The following is a 23,062-nucleotide window of genomic DNA, read 5'->3' on the forward strand; positions in this document are numbered from 1 at the left end:
TCTGAGCATCCCTGCAGAACTCCCCGAGGCCTGCACACATGTGGGGACACACACGGGACACACACACACACACACATGGGATACACACACACAGAGCCACGCGTGCTTTGCACACGCCTGTGCATGGCAGAGCGTTCACACCCCCCCAGCTGTGCACACTCAGCCACAACTCCCCCGTGCCCGTGTGCCACTCCACGCGTGTGACACGGCTGGGGTGGGGGGCTTGGGGACACGCCACCCTCCCCGTGTGCGTGTGCACCGCTCACCCCAGCACCCCCAGCGCTGCACCAGCAACAGCGGCAGGAGCAGAACCCGGGGGTCACCTCCCCCTGCACACACACGGAGGGGGCGGCGGAGCGGGGACCGTGAGGGAGCAGGGGGGTGTCCCCACCGTGCCCGGTGCTGCCACACACCCGGTGCTGCCACACACACGGTGCTGTCACACACCCGGTGCCCGCTGTGTCACACTCGGTGCCCGGTGCTGTCACACTCGGTGCCCGGTGCTGTCACACACCCGGTGCCCGCTGCTGTCACACACACGGTGCTGTCACACACCCGGTGCCCGGTGTGTCGCACGCCGCCCCGCTCCCGGCGCATGCAGCAAGTGCCCGAGCGGCGCGCGCCGCCGCCGCCCCCGCGCCCCCCGCTCCCCCAGCCCCCCCCTCTCCCTTCCCCTCCCCACCGCATCCGCCGCCGCCGCCGCCGCCACCGGGGCCCGGCGCGCTGCGCGCCCGCTCCCGGCCCCGCTCCCGGCCCCGCGCCCGCTCCCGGCCCCGCGCGCTGCCGCCGCCGCCGCCGCCGCGCTCCCCCGGGCGCGCCCGGGCACCGGCTGCCACCGCCACCGCCGCCGCCGCCACCGCCGCTCGGGGATGGCCAGCCCGCTGCTCGCCGCGCCGCGCCGGGGCTACACGCGCTGCTAACGGAGCGCAGGTAAGGCGGCCACAATCTGATATCTCCCCCCTCTCCGGCGCACCGGCACCCCCCCGTTATCGGTGAACTACCCCCCCCCCCCCCGCTCCTCCATCTCTTCCCCGGTGCGGCGGCTCCGCTCCCCCCCGGCGCGGCGCAGCGGGGGCGGCAGCTCGCCGGCGATGCGGGCTGCGGCGGCCGGTGCTGCCGCTTGGTAGAGCCCCGGTTCCACCGGGGGGACCCCCGCGGCTCCCGCCCCAACTTTGCTGCCCCGGCGGCCGCGGGGCTGCGGGAACGGGAGTTGCGGCCGCGCGGGTGCCCCGTGCCCGGTGCTCGGCGCGGGCAGCGGCGTCCCCGAGGCCGCCCCGGCCCTGCCGGGAAGTTGCGCGGGGCTGCGGCGGCGCGGAGGGCTCGGCAGCGGGGCTGGCGGAGAGCCGCGGCGTGCCCGGGGCTGCCGCTCCTTCCCCCGGTACTGCCGCTCCTTCCCCCGGTACTGCCGGTCCTTCCCTCGGTACTGCCGGTCCTTCCCTTGGGGTGCCGCTCCCCCGTTCTCCCGGGGCTGCCGCTCCTTCCCCCGGGGCTGCCGCTCCTTCCCCCGGTACTGCCGGTTCCCCGTTCTCCCGGGGCTCCCGATCTCCTCCTCCCGCTCTGCCTCTCCCCCCTCCCCGCTGGTTGCCGCTTCTCCGGTTCTCCCCTCGGCTTTGCCGGTTCCCCGGTGCCCCTCAGGACCCCCGTGCCCCCCTCGAGGCGCCGTTTCCTCCCTCCCGTTAAACCGTGCCCGGCTCCGGCCGCCCCACGGCGGCGGGGCTGCACGCGTGTCCGTGGGCACATGTGTGTTCGCTGGCACACGTGTGGAACCGCGGCGCGTGTCGCACAGCAAGGCCACGCGTGGGTGCGGGCCTCCCTGCTGGCATCCCCGCTGCGGTCACACGCGTGGATTGTGCCAGCCTGGCCAGCGTGGGTGCCCGGCGGGGTTTGTCACCCTTGGGGCAGGGCCCCGGGGGCTGCGTGGGTGAAGCCTCTGTCGTGGGTGGGTTGGTTCGTGGGTGGGTTCTCAGCCCTCCCCTGCGCGCCAGGGCTTTGTTCGGTGCCAGCGTGGGGTGCCACGGGGCCCGTGGGCGTGCGGGAGGGCACACGTGGGCACCGCGGGCACGTGCAGCACGCAGGTGGCAGCTTGGGGGGACCCGCAGCTCTTTCCGGGGGGACCTGCGAGCCCTGGCAGCGGTGGCACGGAGCGGTGCCAGGTGCGCCTCCCGCGCGTGTCACTTGTTGAGGACGGGGGAGGTTTTTGCGCAGCCGGCGCTGGGGGGGGACTGGCGGCAGCGCGGCGTGTGAACAACCCTTCCCTTTTCTAGGTCATGGCACCGCTGGCTGTGCTGGCCGCCGCCTGGCAGCCGGGGCCGCCGGTGACGCGGGGAGGTGGCCCCGGGGTGGCCGGGCCCGGGGTTCAGTGCGGGGCGCACGTGGAGCGGGTGGCACGGGGCTGGCTCTGAGCTGTGCCACTGGGGTTGTCCCCAGGGCTTGGGCACAGCGTTGTCCCTGCTTTGAAGGCCGTGCTGAGCTGAGGGGGGTCGTGGGGAGGCTCCGTGGGCTCGCATGGGGAGGAGCGGGGTGGCGCAGCTGTTGTCACTGTCACCGTCACTGTCACCTGGCAGGGAGGGTCCGCTCCCCGCTACCAGCAGGGCTCCTTGGTGATGGCACGGTGGCACTGGATGTGGGGCTGGCGGTGTGGCAGTGCCAGCCCTGCTGTGCCAGAGCACGGAGCCTGGCAGCAGCTCCTCTGCCAGGCCTGTCAAGCCTTGTCACCGGCCCCAGCTCTAATTCAAGGAGCCAGGATCCTACAAATTCGGGCTGTGCTGGAGAGAAAACGGGCACGGAGCGGGCACAGTGGGATCTCGCCCTCCAGCTGGGAGCCGCGTGGCAGAGGGGCTCCAGAGCCGGCTGGGACACGCTGCCAGCTCTTCCCAGCTCCTTCTGCTTCTTCTCAACACCTCCAAGGACCTTTGGCTGTGGAATGTTCAGCCTGGAGTCGCTCCCTGCCATGCTGGAGATGGCACCGGGGGTGCTCGGCTCTCCCCGCTGGTACAGAGCTCTGCCCTGGCACCAAGCTCACCGCTGTGGGATCAGATGGGATTTCCACCAGCCAGGGTGTCCCCATTGCTGCCACACCCCCTCATCCCATGGGGATTTTCAGATGGGATGGGAGCTGCAGGATGGATTCCCCATTTCCTGGAGGAAGATGATGCTCCAGCTCTGCGGTGCTGTGATGCCTCCACATGGATGCTTCTCCATGGGAACTTGGATTGAGGCCCTGCAAACTCATTTCCTACCACGGGCCCGTCCTCTAATGGGGAAAAGGCTGGCTTGGAGCCACCTGGCTTGGTTGCCAAATGTCAGAAGCTCTTCAGCTCCTCGCTGCTCACGAGGGCCACCGTGTCGCCCCTGTGCTGCTCCTCTCAGTTCCTTCTTGATGTCCTCCAAGAGCAGGATGGAGCCAGGCCCCTTCTCTCCCTGAAGCGCCTCAGAAGATCATGGTGGGGATGGATCTGGATGAGATAATGGGTATAAAAAAAATCCCCTTTTGGGGTGAGAACAGAACCCCTCTTTGGAGCCTTCCTGGGTCTCCCAGCCCTCCAGAATGGAGCTGATGGAAAAGAGGGGCTCACATCCCAAAGATGTGGAAGAAACTCCTTGGAAGAGGCTGTGGGAGCACCGTGGCTGCTGCAGCCCCTGAAGCTGAGGGGGTTTTGCCTCCAGGGACCCCCCCAGCTGTGCAGGTCCAAGGGCGAGGCAGCACCCACCATTCCCTGGCACAGCAAATCCCCAATCCCGGCGGAGATTTCTCTGCGCTGTCTCCCGGCCTTGCTTTTTGGAGTGGAGTTTCACCAACAGCAGTTAAGTAAAATAAATAAAGAGGCCTGTGCCTGCCAGTGCTCGCGAGGCCGCGCCAGGGATTGGCAGAGCGGCACCATTAATTACAGCGCGGCACCGCTGCCAGCCTGCCGGCTCCAGGAGGGGCCGTGGCAGCACGCCGGGGAGCCAGAGGGACAAGGGAGACGTGGAATCGTGGAAGGGAGGGGAAACGTGCTCCTGGATTCTGAGGGAATTGTGCCAGGGTGGGTGGAAGCAGCTGGGAGATCGCTGCGCCCGCTGGGTGTCTGTGTGCGCACACGCGTGTGCAAGCATGTGCCGAGCAGGGATTCATGTTTTTGGGGGGATTGCAGTAGTTTTTGCCAGGAATGGTGCTGATGTGTTGGTGGAAGTGCTGGGAGCGCTCAGGAGGAGCTTTGGGGCAGCTTTGGATTCCCTGGATGCCTTTGAATCCCGGGGGTTGTAGGGTGGTGGGAATTTGTGGCGCTGCGTTTGTCACTGTCACCTCTGGGTGGGCACAGATGGCATCCCATGGGATGGAGCCCCATGGCTTTGCCGTTCCTGTTCCTTTCGGCAGGGAAATGAGGCTGTTCCATGCTGGATCAACCACCCAGGATGCACCAGCCCTTCCTCACTTTTTACTCCTTTATCCTAAGCCATGCTCATGTCAGGAATTTTCCTGGATCAGGTCTTTTTTTTTTTTTTCCCCATGGATTTTGTATTTTTTACAGCCTGTTAAAAGAACGATTGGGTTAAAAACCACATCCCCCCACCCCCAAATCTCCTTTAATCGTTTCTCAGATTATTGATGCTTTGGTGCTGCACATTTATCACTTTTCTGGGGACTCGCTGGTTGTCCCTGGCTTTTCCTGATCACGATCTGAGCTCCTGCCGTGCCGGGATGATGGAGCCGGACCGGGATCCAGCCAAAATCCAGGCAAAACATCCTCAGGGAAACAACCTGTTTGTGCACGGGGAGCAGTGCAGTGCCGTGGCCGGGCAGAGCCGAGCCGCGCTCTGATCCTGCTTTTCCAGGAGCGAAATTCCAGCAGGGATGCGAGGCAGGGATGGAGAGAGAGCGGCGAGCCCGAGCTGTCGCTTCCGCCCGCCCGGCCGCTTTCCCAGAGCTCTGTGATGGCTCTTTAAAAGCTTTAATTAAAGCTCTAAACCCACCCCCTTCCCTGCGCCCGGGCGGCAACAAAGGCAGATGGAAGGGGTTGCAGCGTGCCAGGCTGTGCCCGCCGCGCTCCGGGTGGCATCGCTGTGCCCGCCGCGCTCCGGGTGACATCGCTGTCCCCAGGGAGCACCGGCGGGGCGCAGGGGGGGTCCCTGGGTGGTTCAGGGGGTTCATCCCGCATGGATCGAGGCGGTTCGGGGCGCAGCGGGGGTGATGCCAGCGCGGCCGTGCCCTGGCACCGCGGCCGGGCTGGGCTCCCCCGAGCCGGGCAGCGCAGACGGTGACGCCGCAGGGCTCCGTGTCCCCGCCGTGCTGATGGCTGGGGGTGATGGTGACCCCTGGGCAGCTCCAGCCGGGTGACTCCGTGGCACAGATGTTAAAAATCTCCTCGGCCCCTTCGCAGATCAGTGAAATATTTTCACTGCGGCGCAGGCAGGGAGCGGGGCTGGTGCCGAGCGAGCTCCGGTGCAGCCCCGGCCGTGGCTCCGCTCAGGCAGCCGCAACCAGGAGGAGGTTTTGGGGCTGGGAGGAAGCTCCGCATATCCCAGAACAGCTGGATCATGCGTGCCTGGAGAGGTGAGGAGGGGGCTGTGTGCATCCCCGAGGATGGGTGGATGGATGGATGGATGGATGGATGGATGGATGGATGGATGGATGGATGGATGGTGCTGCCGGAGCGTCCTCCCTGCTCGCTGCTGCTGCTGGGCGAGGGAAGCAAGCACCATCTTGTGTCCCTGCCAGGCTGCGGGAGCCCCGGGAGCTCGCTGCAGAGCGGCAGCGTGTCCCTGCCTGACCTCCTCCTCCTCTCCCTCCTCCTCCTCTCCCTCCTCCTCCTCCTCCTCCTCCTCTCGCGGCTCTCCGAGGGGGCTGCGACTCTCGGGGGGGACCCCAGGTTCTCCAGCAGCACCGTTGGGGGATGCCCCGCTCCGGCTGCACTTGGAATTCGGTGCTTTTGGATCTCTCCTGTTGCATTTCTCTGGCTGGAGATCAGAAGAACCGGAGGGTTTTAATCCGGGAAAATGGAGTTTTCTTTCAGCCCTGCTTGCATCGGGGAGATCCAGCCGGCTCTGCTCCATCCCAGCCCCTCTCCCCGTGCCCTGGAGGGGGGAACGCCAGCACCGAGCCCTCCCCTCCGTGCTGCCGGAGCCAGCGCCAGCCTGTTGCATGAGAATCGGGATATTTTTAGCTCTTTAATGTCCCCGGAGTGGCTCCAGCTGCAGGCTCGGCCAAGTGTCCCTCCCGATGAGCCGGGGATGCCCCAGTACCAGCACCTCGGGCAGGGGTGGCTCCGGAACAGGATTTGCTGTTTGAGGGTGGTTTGGGAGCAGGATTTGGTGTTTGAGGGCGATTTGGGAGCAGGATTTCGTGTTTGAAGGTGGTTTTGGAGCAGGATTTGCTGTTTAAGTGTGGTTTCGGAGCAGGATTTGGTGTTTGGGAGCAGCATGTGCTGTTTGAGGGTGTTTGAGGAGCAGGATTTGGTGTTTGAGGATGTTTAGGGAGGAGGGTTTGGTGTTTGAGGAGGTTTAGGGAGCAGGGTTTGGTGTTTGAGGGCAGTTTGAGAGCAAGATTTGGTGTTGAAGGGTGTTTTGGAGCAGAATTTGGGTGTTTGAGGGTGGCTCAGGAGCAGGATCTGGTGTTTGAGGGCAGTTTTGGAGCAGGGTTTGCTGTTTGAGGGAGCAGGATTTGCAGTTTGAGGATGTTTGGGGAGCAGGATTTGCAGTTTGAGGGTGGTTCTGGAGCAGGATTTGCTGTTTGAGAGCAGTTTTGGAGCAGGATTTGCAGTTTGAGGGTGAGGATGAGCATCCCCTATGCTGTGCCAACGCTCGGCATCCCCAGCACACGGCTGGGCGGAGACCTCAGCGATTTTGGAATCAACCTCAGCCATGGCATCTGGCCCTGTGGCCACCTCCTGGATGTCCCCTGGTGTCCCCAGGGCTGTCCCTTTGCCCCGGGCACGGGCTGAGTGATGCTGCCACGTGCGCGGCGGCCTCGGCCTCTGTAGAGCCGCGCTCCGGGCTCGCTTAATAAGGCCACGGCGTGCATTATTTTATTAATGAGGTATTAAAAAGCTGTTCATGGCCATGCTATGCATTCCCAGAGAGGCATCCAAGAAATCTGTGCTGAGCAGTGACTGCTCACCCAGTGCTTGGTTCTTAGGATAGCTATGGGGACACCACGCTGCTGGGGTGTCACTGTGAACCCCCAGAATGTCACCCCGAGCTGCCAGCCTGTCCCCACCATGCTCCAGGATGAGCTCCAAGGGTTTTTCTAGCTCTGTCTGAAGTTGGTGGCTCCATGCCCAGGCTGTGCTTGGCCAGGGGTGAGCCATGGGTGGGGGGATCATTGCAGTGGGGTCCTGCGGGGTTGGGATGCTGCTGTGGTGGTTTTGGGGTGAATTACTCACTGTGTGCTGCACTGTCCCCAACCTGGGCACTCATTGGCACTGCAAGGAGTCCCCTGTAATGCTGCAAGGTGGCAGATGGGGACAGGGACCATGTGGGGACAGGGACCAAGAGGGGACATGGGATGCTGCTCGCACACAGCATCCCAGTTACCCCATGTCACCTCCCGGTTCATGTCCCCACTTGTCCCCAGGCTCAGGGCAGGGTGCTGACCCCCAGCCCAGCTCCCCAGCACCCAAACCTCTTGGTAAGCCCCTGTCTGTGTGTCCATCTGTCTGTCCGCAGGGCAAATGCCATAGGATGACCGCTGCTGGTCCCCTCTTACTGGCTGTGATTTCGTCTGTCCTGTGGCTCACGCGGGGCTTCGACCCGGCTCCCAGCGCCTGCTCCGCCCTGGCCTCCGGCGTCCTCTACGGCTCCTTCTCCCTCAAGGACCTGTTCCCCACCATCTCCTCGGGCTGCTCCTGGACCCTGGAGAACCCCGACCCCACCAAGTACTCGCTCTACCTCCGCTTCAACCGGGAGGAGCAGGTGTGCACCCACTTCTCGCCCATGGTGCTGCCGCTCGACCACTACCTGGCCAACTACACCTGCGACCCCCGGGGCGAGGCCAGCCCTGCGCCCACCCCCCAGCACCCGGAGCAGCAGCAGGAGGAGGAGGAGGACGAGGAAGCCGAGCTGGAGCTGTGTGAGGGCACAGGACCCTTCACCTTCCTGCACTTTGACAAGAACTTCGTGCAGCTGTGCCTGGCGGCCGAGCCCGAGGCGGCCCCGCGGCTGCTGGAGCCGCAGGCGCTGGAGTTCCGCTTCGTGGAGGTGCTGCTCATCAACAACAACAACTCCAGCCAGTTCACCTGCAGCGTGCTGTGCCGCTGGCTCGAGGAGTGCCTGCAGGCACCCGGTGCCCGCCGCTGCGGCTTCACCCACGCCGGCTGCAGCTGCCAGGCCGAGAGCGCCCCGGTGCCCCGGCGCAACGGCACCCGGCCCCCCACGCCCACCCCGGTGCCCGCCGCGCCCGACTGCTGCCCCACCGAGCTGCATCCCGCCAATGCCAACGAGCTCGAGCTGCCCGAGGTGCCCCACGGTGAGTGAGGAGCGGGGATGGGCGCCCTGTGTGGTGGTGGGGGTCTCTGGGTGGTGCCAGTGCTGGTGGAATGGGTGGGTTCTGCCTGTGTGGGGTACACGGGGAATGGGGAGGGTGGGAATGGGGCAGGGGATGGGTCCTGCTTGTGTGAGATCTGTGGGGCTGGAATGTGCAAGATGGGGACTGGGAATGGGGCAAGGAATGATGCAATGGGTGGATCCTGGGGCTGAAGGATGCCATTTGGGAACTGGGTATGGTGCAATGGATGGATCCTGGGGCTGGAGGTGCCAGTGGGGCACTGGGCATGGAGCAGGGAATCCATGGGGTGGATGAATCTTGCCTGAGCACACTCCCAGGGCAGGATGGTGCCAACTGGGCACTGTGCATGGAGCAGGGAATTCACAGGATGGATGAATCCTGCCTGAGCACACTCCTCAGGGCAGGAGGGTTTTGTACATGGAGCAAGGAATCCACAGGATGAATCCTGCCTGAGAACACTCCCAGCGCAGCATGGTGCCAACGGGGCACTGGGCATGGAGCAGGGAATCCATGGAATGGATGAATCTTCTCTGAGCCCACTCCCAGGGCAGGATGGTGCCAACTGAGCCCTGGACATGGAACAGGGAATCCATGGGATGGATGAATCCTGCCTGAGCACACTCCTCAGGGCAGGAGGGAGCTGTGCATGGAGAATCCATAGGATGGATGAATCCTGCCTGAACGTGCTCCCTTAGGGCTGGAAGTTTCCAGCGGGACACTGAGCATGGAGCAGGGAATCCATATGAGTTCAAATCCGTGGAGTTGCAGCTTGCTCTGCCCTTGCTGTGGCCCAGCCATCGCTGGGAACACCACGGTGACCCCACCATGCCAGGGCTGATGCCAGGGCTGCTCTGGCACATCCCTCATGGCTCCCTGGCATCACTCACCGCCTCCCTGGCACGGGGCAGGAGCAGGAGCCAACTCTCTCTGCCCCGCTGGAGACGCGGAAAACAATTTGCAGGTAAAATGACCCTTTGCCGTGGCAAATTACCCTTGACTGCCGCAGCCCGGGCGCTTGTTATTCCAGGCAGGATGTCACGGCCGGGCTGTTAACCAGGCGGAATGAGGCCATTTGCTCGTTCCGGGATTGTGGGAACGGCTGAGGATAAAGGAGCCGGCCCCAGGATCTGCCTTGCCCTGGGGTGTGACGGTGTTTGCAGGGGTCTCAGGTTGGGGGAAGAAATGAGGATTTGACTCCGTGTTTCACAAGGCTTGAAATATTATTTTATGATATATATTATATTGAAACTATACTAAAAGAATAGAAGAAAGGATTTCTTCAGAAAGCTGGCTAAGAATAGAATAAGAAAGAATGATAACAAAAGTTCTGTCTCTGACTCTCTGTCCGAGCCAGCTGGGCTGTGATTGGCCATTAATTAGAAGCATCTAACATGGTGTTAGCATTCAGAAACACATAATCATGAGAATGATTATATGCGGGTGCTTTTATTGAAGAGCTCTGGGTGTCAGGGGTACAAACCCAAATCTGACCTCGACATTTTATATTCTATCATTATATAACTTTCATGTTAATTATTAAACTTATATTGTTCTGTTGTATACATAGATTTCATCCAAGCATGAGCTCCTCATGGTCCCCCTCAAACTTCTAACAGAGTTTCTCATGATTCTTCTTACCATTAAACAATAATTATATTTACTTATTAAACAATAATCACATCTAACAATTATATCATTTATCATATACTGCTTACGCAGGTGAAATTTCACACGATCTGGCAAACACAAAGCCTAACATTTTCAGAGTCTGTTTTTAACATTTTTCCAGGGCCCCACCAAGTCTAGCTTCTTTCTAATTCCCCGGATTTTATGATTTTAAAACCTTTTACTATCAACGGGCCGATCACAGATCCACCTGTTGCATTCCACAGCAACAGATAATCGATGTTTACATTTTGTTCCTGAGGCCTCTCAGCTTCTCAGGAGGAAAAATCCTAAAAAAAAAAGATTTTTCATAAAACATGTCTGCGACACTGGGATGCTGCCCATGCCTGTGGTGCCAAGCCCGGCGAGGTGACGAGGGGATTTTGGGACACATCTGGCCAGATGTTTTCCCTTCAGCAGCCTCAGGGTGATGTGTGGGCAGGAGAAATCCCCGACAAGGCTGTGTGGGGTTTTTATCCGGCAGATTAGGTGGCGGGGCCGGGCCGGGGGTGGGTGTAGAGATAATTTCATTGGGCTTTAGCATTTATTTCAGGAGCTAAATGTCATTATGGGCAGATCCCCCGGTAAATCCCCGGTCCCTTACAGCTGCAGGGCTCTAAATCGCCTCATCCCGAGGGGAGCTGCTTGAGCTGATTGCATTTTATGAGTTTTTTTCGTGTTTTGGTTTATTTTCCCCCCTATAAAAGCCACTCCCCGTGGGTGATTAAGAGCTCAGGGCTGGGGTCAGGTGCCAGCCCCAAGGTCAGCCTGGCTGACCCTGTGCCCGAGGGGTGACACCTGTGGTGGCTGGGGCTGCCTGTGGAGGAGGGAGATCCGTGGTTGGATGGAGAAGGAGATCCAGGATGGGATTGGGAATTGGGATCCAGGATGGAGAACGGGGATCCAGGACGGGTAGGAGAATTGGGATCCACAATGGAGAAGGCAGATCCACGATGGGATTGGGAATTGGGATCCACTATGGAGAAGGGGGATCCAGGATGGGATGGAGAATTGGGATCCATCATCATGAAGAAGGGAGATCCAGGATGGGATTGGGAATTGGGATCGATCATGGAGATTGGGAATTGGGATCCATGATGGAGAAGGGGGATCCAGGATGGGATGGAGAATTGGGATCCAGGATGGGATTGAGAATTAGGATCCAGGATGATGGGATCCAGGATGGGATTGGAAATTGGGATGCAGGATGGGATGGAGAAGGGGGGTCCAGGATGAGATTGGGAATTGGGATCCATTGTGGAGATTAGGAACTGGGATCCGCGATGGAGAAGGGGCAATCCATGATGGGATTGAGAATTGGGATGCAGGATAGGATTGAGAATTAGGATCCAGGATGGGATTGGGAGTTGGAATCCACAATGGAGAAGGGGGATCCAGAATGGGATTGAGAACTGGGATGCAGGATGGAATGAAGAATTGGGATCCACAACAGAGGATTGGGATGCAGGATGGGATGGAGAATTGCGATTCAGAATGGGATGGAGAATTGCGATTCAGAATGGGATGAAAAAGGGGGATCCAGGATGGGATGGAGAAGCAGGATGCTCCTCCAGGGGCCCCAGCACATCCCCAGGGGTGGCTCAGCGGGGTTATTCACCCTGAGCCGGGCACAGGGCGCTGGCCTGGGGTGTCCCTGCAGAGCTGGCAGGGCTCAGTGCCACATTCCGCCTCTCCGGCTGCCACGGCCGCAAACTCCAGCTCCTTCTCCAAATTACATTTGACATTCAATTAAAGGCCGGAGCGCCCGGGGGCTCAGTGTTATTGCAGTGCCAGAGCCACGGGGGTGACGCGCTGCCACGGCCACCCCTGGTGCCACACCACTGATGGTGTCACCGCGCCGAGCCGCGGGGCCGCATCACAGAGCGCCCTTCATGCAGCTGGGGGGGGGGTCCCAGCTCCCACCTGGCCTCCCCCCAGCCCCCCGGGGTGGAGAATGGTCCCCTTTGAGGGGGATGGATGGTGGCACGCAGGGCCGGGGGCTGAATGGCGCCTGTGAGCCGAGGCTTGGCGGGCGCCCAGCGCTGATCTCAGCGGCTCCTGCGCCGCAGCGACGCGGGGCTGGCACCCGCCCAGAGCCTGCCCACAGCCCTGACCCCGGGGTGCCCGGTGCCCACGTCATACCCGCTCCCCCGGGGGGGCTCAGAGATGAGGTTGGAGCCACGTGGGAGTTTTGTGGGTGAATTTGGGTGTATTTCATGCCCTGACCCCGGGGTGCCCGGTGCCCACGTCATCCCCGCTCTGCCAGGGGGAGTCAGGGATGAGGTTGAGCACTGGTTGGAGTTGTGGTGATTGGTGTTCGAGGCTGACCTGGTCATCCCTGCCAGGGGTGGTGGTTGGATTTGGGACTGTGGTTCTGCCCTGACCCCGGGGTCCCCGGTGCTCACGTCATCCTCGCTCCCCCGGGGGGGTTCAGGGATGAGGTTGGAGCCACATGGGTGGGTTGGAAGTTTGTGGGGTGACTTTGGGTGTGTTCGATGCCCTGACCTCGAGTCATCCCCACTGCCAGGGGGAGTCAGGGATGAGGTTGGAGCCACGTGGGAGTTTTGTGGGTGAATTTGGGTGTGTTTCATGCCCTGACTCTGGGGTTCCCGTGCCCGCTATCCTCGCTCTCCACAGGGGCATTCAGGGATGAGGTTGGAGCCATGGGTGTGTTGGAGTTTGTGGGGTGACTTTGGGTGTGTTCGATGCCCTGACCCGGGTCATCCCCACTGCCAGGGGGAGGCAGGGATGAGGTTGGAGTTTTGTGGGGTGACTTTGGGTGTGTTCGATGCCCTGACCCCGGGGTCCCCAGTGCTCGCGTCATCCTCGCTCCCCCGGGGGCGTTCAGGGATGAGGTTGGAGCCATGTGGGTGGGGAGTTGGAGTTTTTGGGGTGACTTTAGGTGTGTTCAATGCCCTGACCTCGAGTCATCCCCACTGCCAGGGGGAGTCAGGGATGAGGTTGAAGCCACATGGGAGTTTTGTGGGTGAATTTGGGTGTGTTTCATGCCCTGACTCTGGGGTTCCCGGTGCCCACATCATCCCCGCTCTGCCAGGGGGAGTCAGGGATGAGGTTGGAGCCATTTGGGTGTGTTGGAAGTTTGTGGGGTGACTTTGGGTGTGTTTCATGCCCTGACCCCGGGGTCCCCTGGTGCCCACATCATCCCTGCTCCCCTGGGCATTCAGAGATGAGGTTGGAGCCACGTGGGGATTTTGTGGGTGACTTTGGGTGTGTTTCATGCCCTGTCCCCAGTGCCCAGTTCCCGCGTCATCCTCGCTCCCCCAGGGGGGTTCAGGGATGAGGTTGGAGCCATGTGGGTGAGCTGGAGGTTTGTGGGGTGACTTTGGGTCTGTTCGACCCTGCTGCTCCACAATCCAGGTGGTGTGACCCCTCTAAAGACCCCCAAAGCTGTAACTCCCTCTTTTTGCTGTGTTGAGGCCAAGCACCTCCAATTTTGGGTTTTCCTCGCCCCAAACCCATCCCTGCTCAGAAACCAACTCCCAGAGAGGTGCTGCTGGGACAAGGACACAACCAGCCTTGGGATTCACCTTGATGTCCCCAAAAAACACCCCTGGATGTCCCCAAAATCCCCTCCCATGCTTGTCCCCACCACCTGGGGGACCCCTGGGCAGGCTGGGGTGCCCTGCTGGGGTTGGCTGCAGCCTCCTGGTGGTGACAGGCAAGGATTTAGTGCTCTCCGAAGGAAATTGAATTTGGTGTCTCTGTCGAACACAGCCAGGGAGAACGCCCTCGTATATCCTCGGGATTTATGGCTTTCCCCGGGCTCTTGCTGTGTTGTGTGTAATTCTGCTGCTCCCAGAGGGGGTCGGCCCTATGGGGAGTTCAGCCCCACAGACCCCCCTGGGCATCCCCTCAGTGTCCCCCTGTGTCTCCCATTCCCCCGGGAATTCCGGAGTGGGATGTCCAAGGACAGGATCTGAGGGTGCCTGCCAGCCCTGAAGGGTTACCCCAATTTAAGGCAAAACATGATAAATTTGGGGCTTTTTGCCAGCACAAGCAGTGCCAGAGCAGGCTGTGCTCCCTGCCTGGTGTCCCTGCTCTGTGTCCCAGTGGGTGCCACCGCGTGCCCAAAGCACCCTGGCAATGCCAGCTGTCCCCATGCCACCTCCCCTCCATCCCTTGGGGACATGGCTGTGTTTGTCTGGCAGTGCTTGTGCCATCCCTTGCTGCTTTCCTGGCTGTCACAGCAGCGCAGTGACCACACCATTTTTGGGGGTGGCATCCCTGGGGTGGCACCGATGGCGCTGTCCCTCTGTCCCCATGGCACATCCAGCTAGGATGAATCCATGTGAGCTCAGATTTGGGGACAGGAGTCCCTCTGGAGGACAGGGAGATGTCCCAGGGGTGTGGGGGACGCTGAGGGAGGTGTCCCCCTGTGCCTGCAGCCGCGTCCCCCACCGGGCCCCGCACACGCCAGTTAATTTCACGCCAAGTGCCCTTGATGGATCACTTGTTATTTTTGGTGAGCCGAGCCATAAATTTGTGCCACCTCACTGCAGCGAGCTGATAAGTGGGGACAGGAGAGCACCTCCGCCTGGCACTGTGGGGACATTGGCACCCTGCCTGCACCAGGGACGTGGCACCCCGGGCTGGGGTCCAGCTGGGACATTTTGGGGTAGCTGTGACACGTTTGGGGTGCTGGGAGCATGATCAGTGATGCTCCACCAGGTTTTGCTCTCAGGGATGTCAGCATGGAGCCAGGCACCCCTGAAATGTCCTGCACTGGCCTGTCCCCATCCCTGTCCCCACCCCTGTCCCCTGCCCACTCTCATTTTGGCCATTTCTCTCCCCTAGGCAATGCAGTCGAGGAGAACCAGAAGGTGAAGACCCAGTGGCCACGCTCAGCGGATGAACCCGGGGTCTACATGGCCCAGACAGGTACCAGGGACAGGCAGGGGGACACTGGTGACACCAGGCTCGTGCACCTGGCCAGGGGTGACAGAGATGGAGCGACTCCCTTTGGCTCCCTGCCCACGGACTGCCTTAATTTGCTCCATTTATATATTTTTTCCTCTGCACTTTCCTCCGAGGGTTGTAAAGCAAAAGCAGGGGAAAAAAAAAATCTATTAATTGTTTCGTTCAAACGTATTTATTTGGCAAATCCATCTGGGTAATTTGAACGTGCTGCTCCCCCCTCCCCAGCCTCCCTGATTTATGGTCGGAGGGCTCGGAGGCGAGCGGGGAGATGGATGAGCCCCAGCTCTGCTCCACGTGCAGAATTCCCACCACACTCGGCTGCTCACGGGGTTCCTGCCCCACTGGGAGCTCCTGGGTGACCCCAGGGGTGGCCCTGTCCTGCTCCTGCGACACGGAGCAGCCCCAGCACGTTGTCACCGCCGCGGGTGACGCGGAGCCCACATTGTGCTTGTCTGCAGGACAAACGGTCCCCTCTGGAGCCCTCCCCCATCCATCCCTGTTTAATTTAAACGGATGGGCTCTGCTGCTGGGCTGTCCAAGAGCCTCAGAGACATCATCAACCTTAATAAGAGCCGGTTGTTGTAAATGTCAGCGTGTGACGGGGTGGGGAGAGGGAGCGGCGGAGGGCTGCCCGTGCTGCCCAGGCTGTCCACCCTGTTTGTGCTGCCCACTGCCCACCCTGTCTGTGCTGTCCACCCTGTCCGTGCTGCCCACTGCCCACCCTGTCTGTGCTGCCCACTGCTCACCCTGCCCACTCTGCTCACCCTGTTTGTGCTGCCCACTGCCCACCCTGTCCACCCTGTCTGTGCTGCCTGTGCTGCCCACTGACCACCCTGCCCAGGCTGCCCACTGACCACCCTGCCCAGGCTGTTTGTGCTGCCTGCTGACCATTCTGCCCACCCTGCCAGTGCTGCCCAGGCTGTCCACCCTGTCTGTGCTGTCCACCCTGTCCGTGCTGCCCACTGACCACTCTGCCCACCCTTCCCACCTTGCTCACCCTGCCTGTTCTGCCCATGCTGCCCACCCTGTCCATGCTGCCCATTGACCACTCTGCCCACCCTGCCCACCATGGCTGAGCTGTCCACTGACCACCCTGCCCTGTCCATGCTGCCCACTGCTCACCCTGTCTGTGCTGCCCACCCTGCCCATCCTATGCTACCCATATTGCCCACTGCCCACCCTGCTCACCCCACTCACCCTGTCCACCCAACTCACCCTGCCCGTGCTGCCCATGCTGCCCACTGCCCACCCTGCCCACACCACTCACCCTGCCTATGCTGTCCCTGCCGCCCACTGACCACTCTGCCCTCCCTGCCCACCCCACCTGTGCTGCCCACTGCCCACCCTGCCCACCCTGCTCACCCCACCCGTGCTGCCCACTGACCACCCTGCCCATTCTGCCCACCCTGTCCACCCAACTCACCCTGCCCATGCTGCCCACTGCCTACCCTGCTCGCCCTGTCCCAGCTGCCCACTGCCCACCCTGCCCGCCCTGCCCGCCCTGCCTGTGCTGCCATCCCCTCCCAGCTCAGACCCTGTCCCTCACACCAGCTGCCACCCCCTGCCCCAATCCCTTCCCCACCTCCATCTGCAGCCTCACCTCAGTGCCACCCTCAATGTCACCCCTGTCACCCACACCCCGTCATCCTCCCTGCTGCTCTCACCGGTGCCACCTCCCTGTCCCTGCTGGCATGTCCCCTGTCCCCTGTGCCCCGCGGGCTCTCAGGCTCGCTGTCTCGCCCAGGGGACCCGGCGGCAGAGGAGTGGTCGCAGTGGAGCGTGTGCTCGCTGACGTGCGGCCAGGGCTCCCAGGTGCGGACGCGCTCCTGCGTCTCCTCTCCCTACGGGACGCTGTGCAGCGGGCTGCTCCGGGAGACGCGCACCTGCAACAACACCGCCACCTGCCCAGGTACGGGGGACACCAAGGACAGCGCGGGGACAGCGTGGGGACACCGCAGGGACAGCGGGGACAGCGCGGGGCTGTGCTGCCGGCTCCCCGCAGGCGGGTGGGGACAGAGAGAACGCGTTTCTGGGACGTGTCTGGATGTCCTCGGCGTGCTGTGGATGTTGCTGGGATGTTTCTGGGGTGTCCTCGGGGTGCTGTGGTGGATGAGAAGGGTGGCCTGGCGTGGTTGTGGATGCTCTGAGTGCTGTTGGCATCCCTCCATCCTCTCTTGGAATGGGTACCCTGCACCCCTGTGCCCTGTCAGGGATGTTGCTGCCAGGGATTGCCTCGGAAATTCCTTTCCATCCTCTCTCCTGGTGAGCTGTGGGCTCCTCCTGGATGTCCCCGAGGCTTTGTGCTGGAGCCTGGGGGATTTGGAGCCTGGCATTCCAAGGGGTTACTCCTGACATGGGGCACGAGGGGGCTGAGCTGCTCGGTGACTCGAGGCAGGTGACAGCAGGATCTCCTTTCCATCCTCTCTCCTGGTGGGCTCCTCCTGGAGGCTTTGTGTGGGAGCCTGGCGGATTTGGACCCTGGCATTCCCAGGGGTTCCCCCTGAGCTGCTCGGTGACTCCAGCAGGATGCTGAGGATGTCCTGTCTGTCCGTGGTGGTGTCCGTGTGTCTCATGTGGGACACTGGAGGGACCTCAGGGTGCCACAGTGGCAGCCACACTGCCCTGTCCTAATCTGGGGTGTTTCAAGGGATTTTCACCCCCAGGACATTCAGCGTTCGTAGTGGGGAGTGCAGCCCTGTCCTGGCACCCTGAGGACATCAGAGCTTGAGGAGGAGCATCCTTCAGGATGTTCCTGGAGTGCTGAGCTCCCGTGGATGTGAGGGGCAGGTGGTGCTCGATGTGCTGACAGGGATTGGGGTGACCCCTGTGTCGCTTTGGGGGGACGTGCGCCGCCAGTGCCAGCACCCCAAAAGAGAGACTGGAGCAGCGCTGCCACCTCAGGGATTTGGAATAAGAAATTTGGAAACTGTGCCAGGCTGAGCCCTGGGTGGGCACGAGGGGTCTGCAGTGCCAGGACCCCTCAGAGGCTGGAGGGGCTGTGGTGGCAAAGGGACAGCCCTGGGGACATCAGGGGACATTCGGGAGGTGGCCACAGGGCCAGATGCCATGGCTGAGGTTGATTCCAAAATCGCTGAGGTCTCCGCCCAAATCTTGCTCCTTGAATACCCTCAAACAGCAAATCCTGCTCCCAGACCACCCTCAAACAGCAAATCCTGCTCCCTAGACACCCTCAAACAGCAACCCCCCCGGGCTGTGCTGTGTTGCAGCTGCTGGCGCGTGGGAGCCGTGGTCCCCGTGGAGCCTGTGCTCGGTGACGTGCGGGCGAGGCGCCAGGACCAGGACGCGGCGCTGCGCGGCCCCGCGGCGCCCGGGGAAGGGCTGCGAGGGCCCCCAGCTGCAGGCCAGGCCCTGCAATATCCAGACCTGCCCCGGTCAGTACCTCCCTCCCTCTCCCCATGATCCTTTTTCCCTCTGGGAATGCCAGGAGATGGTGCCAGCTCAGTGCCAGGGTGCTGGCATGGATGGGTGGCACCGCCACGGGTGCTGTGACACTCAGAGCACTGTTCTGTCCCTGCTGGAGATCCAAGAGGAAATTTGGTGCTCTTGGCTGTGTTAGGGTCTCACGATCCCATCATGGGCTAGGGAACAGAGAGGAGGCGGCTCCTTCCCTGCCCTCTGCTGTGCCTGGCACTGGGGTGGCACAGGGACTTTGTGGGGTACAAGGAGGTGACAAAGGGGTTGGCTGCAGGGTCTGAGTGCACACAGGTGGCAGTGGCACAGGTGGCTGAGCTCCCGTGTCCATGAGGTCCATGCCAGGAGTGGCTGTGGTGGTGGCTGTGGGGTTTCTGCGGTGACGGGCACTGGGGTGGCACAGGGACGTTGTGGGGTACAGGGAGGTGACAAAGGGAGTTGGCTGCAGGGTCTGAGTGCACTCAAGTGGCAGTGGCACAGCTGTCCCTTCCAGGAGTGGCTGTGGTGGTGGCTGTGGGGTTTCTGCGGTGACGGGCACTGGGGTGGCACAGGGACGTTGTGGGGTACAGGGAGGTGACAAAGGGAGTTGGCTGCAGGGTCTGAGTGCACACAGGTGGCAGTGGCACAGCTGTCCCTTCCAGGAGTGGCTGTGGTGGTGGCTGTGGGGTTTCTGCGGTGACGGGCACTGGGGTGGCACAGGGACATTGTGGGGTGCAGGGAGGTGACAAAGAGGGTTGGCTGCAGGGTCTGAGTGCACACAGGTGGCAGTGGCACAGCTGTCCCTTCCAGGAGTGGCTGTGGTGGTGGCTGTGGGGTTTCTGCGGTGACGGGCACTGGGGTGGCACAGGGACGTTGTGGGGTACAGGGAGGTGACAAAGGGGGTTGGCTGCAGGGTCTGAGTGCACACAGGTGGCAGTGGCACAGCTGTCCCTTCATCCTGCGTGCCAGGAGTGGCCGTGGTGGTGGCTGTGGGGTTTCTGCAGGGATGGGCAGGGATGCCATGTCTTAGATGTTGTCCCTATGGGGACACCATGTGTGACAGCTGGAGCAGGAGGGAGCGCAGGAGCTCCCTCAGGGACAGGGACGTGGCACCCATGGCACACAGCTTTGGCCATGGCTGTCCTGTGGAGATGCTGCTGGAGCCTTGGGCTTGGCAGGGAATGATGCCAGGGATGCTGGGTTTGGTTGGAAGTGATGCCAGGGCTGCTGGATTTGGAAGGACTGATGACAAGGATGCTGGACTTGGTTGGAAGCAGTGCCAGGGGTGTTGGATTTGCTAAAAACAAAGCCAGGGATTCTGGATTTGGTAAAAAGCAATGCCAGGGATGCTGGGTTTGGTTGGAAGCAATGCCAGGGATGTTGGATTTGGTAAAAAGCAACGCCAGGGATGCTTGATTTGGTAAAAACCAATGCCAGGGATGCTGGAATTTGTTTGGAAGTGATGTCAGGGATGCTGGATTTGCCCAGAAGCGATGCCAGGGATTCTGAGTTTGATTAGAAGTGATGCCAGGGCTGCTGGATTTGGTGGAAAGCAATGCCAGAGCTGCTGGATTTGTCAAGACTGATGCCAGAGACGTTGGGTTTGGTTGGAAGCAATACCAAGGCTGCCAGAAATGCTAAGTTCAGTGTGAGCGACACCAAGGTCCCCACCTTGAGCATGTCCCTTGTGTCCCAGCCAGTGCAGGGAACAGTCCCAGTGACAATCCCCACTGCCAGCACTGCCTGTCCAGGAGCTGGCACATCCATAGGTTGGACCCGTTGTCCAGTGAGCCTGGGTATGCAGTGGGAGCTGACGCCTATCAGAAAGCAAGGCAGGAAATGATGGATCTGACTCCACTGATATCAGAAGGCGAATTAATTACTTTATTATGCTGTATTATTCTATTATATAATACATTGTATTACACTGAATCTGCCAAGCCCTCAACTCCACTCAACTGCCCAAAATCTTGTGATTGTCTGTGACCGTGTTCACAGGGATCCGAGGATGAGGGAAGAGACGAGGATCTGACTCCATGTTTCAGAAGGCTGATTTATTATTTTATGATATATATTACATTAAAACTATACTAAAAGAGTAGAAGAAAGGATTTCATCAGAAGGCTGGCTAAGAATAGAAAAAGAAGAAATGATAACAAAGGTTTGTGTCTCGGACAGAGAGTCTGAGGCAGCTGGGCTGTGATTGGTCATTAATTATAAATATCTAAGATGGGCCAATCCCAGATGCACCTGTTGCATTCCACAGCAGCAGATAATCAATGTTTACATTTTGTTCCTGAGGCCTCCCAGCTTCTCAGGAGGAAAAATCCTAAAAAAAAAGACTTTTCATAAAAGATGTCTGCGACAAATGTGAATCCCTTGCTTTTCTCTGTGAGGGGAAATCGAATCGCAGTAAACATCCTGGGGAAGTCGTGCCTTGCTTTTCTCTGTGAAGAGAAAGTGAACCCCAAAAACCATCCTGGGGAAGTTGTGCCTTGCTTTTCTCTGTGAAGAGAAAGTGAACCCCAAAAACCATCCTGGGGAAGTTGTGCGTTGCTTTTCTCTGCCAAGAGAACCGCGGCTACAGACGCCGCTCTCCTTGTCCCCGCAGTGGAAGGGCAGTGGCTGCCGTGGGGCGCCTGGAGCCGCTGCTCCGTCACCTGCGCCAACGGCACCCAGCAGCGGACGCGCAGGTGCAGCGTGGCGGCCCCCCAGGGCTGGGCCGAGTGCCGGGGGGCCCACGCCGACGCCCGGGAGTGCTCCAACCCCACCTGTCCCAGTAAGGCCCCGCGCGCCGGGGGGGGAACGGGGGGACGGCACCGCGCACCCGGCACGGGACACGGACAGGGGACAGGGACACGGACAGGGGACAGGGACATGGACAGGGAACAGGGACACAGATGGGGACAGGGACACGGAGAGGAGGACAGGGTCAGGGGAACAGGGACACAGATGGGGACAGGGACACGGACAGGGAACAGGGACACGGACAGGGGAACAGGGACATGGGACAGGAGACAGGGTCAGGGACACAAAGGGCAGGGACAGCAGGGAGGACACAGATGGGGACAGGGACACGGAGAGGAGGACAGGGTCAGGGGAACAGGAACACAGATGGGGACAGGGACATGGAGAGGAGGACAGGGACACGGACAGGGGAACAGGGACACGGAGAGGAGGACAGGGGAACAGGGAGGCGGACAGGGGGACAGCAATGCCACCACCTCCAGGACCGTGATGGGGACAGGGACAGGGGGACAGCAATGCCACCTCCAGGATGCAATGTCACCACGGGACACGGAGAGGAGGACAGGAACAGGGGAACAGGAACACAGATGGGGACAGGGGAACAGGGACACGGACGGGGACAGGAACAGGGGAACAGGGACACGGACAGGGACAGGGGACGGCAACACAGACAGGGATAGGGGGACAGCAATGCCACCTCTGGGACAGTGATGGGGATAGGGACAGGGGGATAGCAGTGTCACCTCCTGGATCGTGATGGGGACAGGGACAGGGGGACAGGTGCCACGTCCAGGACAGGGACAGCTACACAGGGACAGAGACAAGGGGACAGCAGTGCCACCTCCAGGACGGGGACAGCGACAGGGGGACAGGGACAAAGGGACACCCTCAGGAGTGAGGACGGGAGGATGGCAGTGCCACCCCCAGGAGGGGGACACGGGGACAAGGACAGGAACTGGGACAGGAGGGTCCCAGTGCCACCCCCAGGGTGGGGACAGGGACCCCACTGCAGTGTCCCCGTCCTTCCCAGCTCTACCAGCTCGAGGCCGGTCCCCACCCCCGGGAATTCCTTGGGAATTTTTCGGGAATTGGGAGGATCACCATGGGCTGGGGGGTCCCAGCTGGGCCTTGGGATGTCCCCGTGGTGTCCCCATGGTGTCCTCACAGTGTCGCGGCTCAATAAATGTCCCTGTGCCTCCTGAACTGGGAATACTGGGAATTTCGGGAATGCTGGGAATGTCGGTGATGCCAGGGATCACCGGGCACATCCAGCTGGAGGAGGTTGGCACTGTCCTTGCCATGGGTCGCGTTGGGGACCCGTCGGTGCCAGGCTGGTGACGGGTCCCGCCGTGCTTTGGGCGTACAAGCACGAGGGAGATCTCACTGTGCACGTGGGGCCGGGGACAGCTCTGGGCGTGGGGACAGCGGGCACAGGATGGACCACGAGGTCCCCATCCTGTCCTTCGAGCAGCTCCTTGTTTGTGGGAGAAGTGGTGGCACCGGTGGCAGCCACAGAGGTGGCTGTGTGAGGTGGCTTTTTCTACACTTCCCACAAATTTCTCCTGAAGAAGTCCTCAATATTCAATTTTGGGACAAAATAGGGCATGAATTGATAACATTGGGAAAGTCTGGGAATGAGTCTTCAGCAAAATTCTGGAGTTTATAAGTTCGAGCGGCCTTGCTCAAACAAAGGGAAATGGAGAAAAAGCCAAATAACAAGGAAGGTACCTCTGCTGTTCCCGTGGATGGTGGCAGGGAATGAGAGGCATCTGCAGCAGGATGGGCAACATCTGCAGCAGGATGGCATCTGCAGCAGGA

At 61.0% G+C, this 23,062-nt stretch overlaps 1 protein-coding gene across 8 annotated transcripts in view; it reads left to right on the forward strand.

The window, feature by feature from the left end:
* Positions 1-796: 796 nt before the first annotated feature.
* ADGRB2 (adhesion G protein-coupled receptor B2) overlaps positions 797-23,062 on the forward strand; it is a 38,560-nt gene continuing 16,294 nt past the window's right edge. For 3 of the 8 annotated variants that reach the window (XM_064731748.1, XM_064731752.1, XM_064731751.1), the window contains exons 1-5: positions 797-930; positions 7,645-8,443; positions 14,963-15,046; positions 16,830-16,994; positions 21,108-21,275. In XM_064731748.1, the coding sequence (XP_064587818.1) occupies positions 7,660-8,443; positions 14,963-15,046; positions 16,830-16,994; positions 21,108-21,275 (1,201 nt within the window). In that variant the 5' untranslated portion in view covers positions 797-930; positions 7,645-7,659. Of the gene's footprint in view, positions 931-2,134; positions 2,154-3,276; positions 5,534-7,644; positions 8,444-14,962; positions 15,047-16,829; positions 16,995-18,312; positions 18,478-21,107; positions 21,276-23,062 lie in introns of those variants that run through there. The other 5 variants (XM_064731753.1, XM_064731755.1, XM_064731756.1 and 2 more) reach the window with 4 other exon arrangements.

This window comes from Zonotrichia leucophrys, chromosome 23 (assembly GCF_028769735.1).
Source record: "Zonotrichia leucophrys gambelii isolate GWCS_2022_RI chromosome 23, RI_Zleu_2.0, whole genome shotgun sequence".
Classification (NCBI taxonomy): Eukaryota; Metazoa; Chordata; class Aves; order Passeriformes; family Passerellidae; genus Zonotrichia; species Zonotrichia leucophrys.